This window comes from Mus caroli, chromosome 9 (genome assembly GCF_900094665.2).
Source record: "Mus caroli chromosome 9, CAROLI_EIJ_v1.1, whole genome shotgun sequence".
NCBI lineage: Eukaryota > Metazoa > Chordata > Mammalia > Rodentia > Muridae > Mus > Mus caroli.
Genome location: NC_034578.1, coordinates 61456311 through 61459181, shown reverse-complemented (window position 1 = coordinate 61459181; position 2871 = coordinate 61456311). Strand labels below are relative to the sequence as shown.

At 41.4% G+C, this 2871-nt stretch overlaps 1 protein-coding gene across 4 annotated transcripts in view; it reads right to left on the bottom strand.

The window, feature by feature from the left end:
• Positions 1 to 2871, bottom strand: part of Tipin (TIMELESS interacting protein) — a 35107-nt gene that overhangs the window by 22037 nt on the left and 10199 nt on the right. For all 4 annotated transcript variants that reach the window (XM_021171472.1, XM_021171473.1, XM_021171474.2 and 1 more), the window contains exons 5-6: positions 1501 to 1623; positions 1223 to 1286 (exon numbers count right to left, since the gene is read on the bottom strand). In XM_021171472.1, the coding sequence (XP_021027131.1) occupies positions 1223 to 1286; positions 1501 to 1623 (187 nt within the window). The remainder of the gene's footprint in view (positions 1 to 1222; positions 1287 to 1500; positions 1624 to 2871) is intronic.

Genomic DNA, 2871 nt, shown 5'->3' with positions numbered 1-2871 from the left:
TTTCTCTGTGTAGCCTTGGCTGTCCTGGACCTCACTTTGTAGACCAGGCTGGCCTCGAACTCAGAAATCCACCTGCCTCTGCCTCCCAAGTGCTGGGACTAAAGGCGTGCGCCACCACGCCCGGCTTTTATAGATACTTTCTATAACTTGTCTAATGATACTGCAATCATGGTTTTTTTTAATTGTCTGCATGAGATAGTCTCAGTATATAGCCCTGGCTGTCCTTGGAGCTCCTTATACAGTTGGTCTCAAATTCAGAACTCTCTGCCTGCCTCTGCTTCCTGAGTGCTGGGAATTTTTTGTTTGTTTGCTTTTGATTTATTTAATGTATATGAATACACTGTCGCTGTCTTCAGACACACCAGAAGAGGACATCAGATCAGGGCCTCTAAAAGAGCGGTCAGTGTTCTAACAGCTGAGCCATCTCACCAGCCCTGGAGTGCTGGGATTAAAAGCATGTGTACCACTATGCCAGGCTACCATCATATTTTTAGGAAGTGAATTTCAAGAGTGGGGGAGTCAAGAGAAGTAACATGGACTTGAGCAAAGTACCGTGATATTCACAGGAAAAGCCTCATAGTAAAGCACATTCCTTTTTATTTTTTCAACTCTTCCCCCGACCCCCTTCCCTTCTCCCGCTCGCTCCGGCCCCACTCGCTCCAGCAGCACATTCTTTTAGAAAGAGGGAGTGAGACAGGCTCTAAGTAACCTTGGCTGTCCTGGAACTCAGTATGTACCAGGTTGGCCTTCAACTCATAAGATCCATCTACTGCTCTCTCTTAAGTGCTGAGTTTAAAGGCATGTGTCACCATACTGAAACACATTCTTCTATATGCTAACTCCAATGCTAAAATAGAAACTAGTATCAAATATAAATATCACTGGGCTGAGATGTCTCAGTAATAAACAAAAGTACTTGCTGCCACACCTGATGACATGAGACTGATCCCTGAGACTGACAAGGTGAAAGGTTATAGTAGGTTGTCCTATGCTGTCTATACCCACATTAACAAATATGAGCACACTATACACACAAACACACACTCACAAAACACAACTACATTCTAGGACTTACCAAACTCTGGACTTAACTATTTATTAACTACACTGTAATTACATAAATATTAGGTTAAGATCTCAGTTGTATACATAATACTGCCTACTCAAGCTAGACCCATTTCTAAAAGCTATGTTGTAATAAGGTGAATAAACTTGTAATTACCATTATTGTTAACAAAATCTTCATGTACAATAGGCAGATCAAGTCGAATTCGTTTTAAACAGGTCTAAAAAGAAAAAGATATTTTTTTTTTCCATTGGGAAGGGAACAATCATTTATTCACACATGAAAGAGCTGTACTTCAAATAATGACTATTAATGTTCCTGTCTTAATGAGACAGATTTCAAAAGGAAGATTCCTAAACAGCAATTCAGCCTCAACTAAACCCATCCTTGCACTGCTCAGCACTGTGAATGACAGTCACGATAATCACACTTACCTGAACCTCCTTTTTATTTCCTAGGTTTTCAACTCTGTCAATAAAGTCTTCAAATTGCAGTTTGGGGAATAGCCTATGTGCCCAGTGCTCCATGTGTCTGATTAGCGTTTTCAAGTCTTCAGCCTGACACATAAAAATAAAAATGCTGAACAGAAGACTCAATCTCACAGCTGACCACGTCAGCAGATTTTAGCATTTAAAGGCAATGCCAAAGTCACTGCTGTCATATATATAAGGTAAGAAACTTTCAGAAAGAAACAGAAAAAGGCTTGGAAGGTCATAATCTCAGAAAGCATTGAGGGAAAAGAGTGCAGATACAGATTGATTTAGACTCAGATTTTTAGAAATGAGAGGGGGAAATAACACTACAGTGCTGGGAAGACAGTTGTGATGGTTAACTGGCTGGGGACTAAGCCTGGGAACCGGAGTACCATCCCTAGCCACACATTAAAAACAAAACAAAACAAACAAACAAAAACCCCACAGGCTGTGCTGGCTAGTTTTAGGTCAACTCAACACAGGCTAGAGTCACTGGAGAGGAGAAAACCTGAATTGAGAAAATGCCTCAGTATAGGCAGCCCTGATTGATGTACGAGGGCCAATCTATTGCGGGTGGAGTCATTTCTAGGCAGATGGTCCTGAGTATTGTTAAAAAAAAAAAAAAAAAAAAACCAAAAACGCTGAGCAAGCCATGGAGAGCAAACCAGGAAGCAGCACTCCTCCATGGCCTCGGCATCAGCTCCTGCCTCTGGGTTCCTGTCCTGACTTCCTTCAGTGATAAGTAAAATAAATGCTTTCCTCCCCAGCTTGCTTTTGATCATGGAGCTTCATTACAACCATAGAAACCTAACTAAGACAGGGGCAGGCCTTGTAATTTTAGTGCTAAAGAAGCAAAGAAAGGCTGATCCTGAGGCCCACTGGAGAGTGCCTGAGGAAGCACGCCTGAGGTTGACCTCTGGCAACCACACACACATGCACACCCACACATAAACACACACACATTGAGGGAAAATAGCAGTACAAAAATAAAATAAAGCTTTGAAAGAATCCTATGTGCATCTTTTCGGAAGTGTACAGTAAAACCACCAATAAACTTTAATAAAAGATGTCAAAGTATCTTTCAGGAATCACGAAATACTCTGACAGTGACAGTTTCCTAAATACAAGACAAAATAAAACTTTGAGAATTCAGAAATATACTCCAAAACCCCAAGAATAAAACAGATACTGGTGCTAGCAGTTAACACTCTCAAACCATAACATCCCTCTACATGAAAAACTCAAGATTACTAAAAATAGCTGGGCGTGGTGGTGCACGCCTTTGATCCCAGCACTTGGGAGGCAGAGGCAGGTGGATCACTGAGTTTAAAG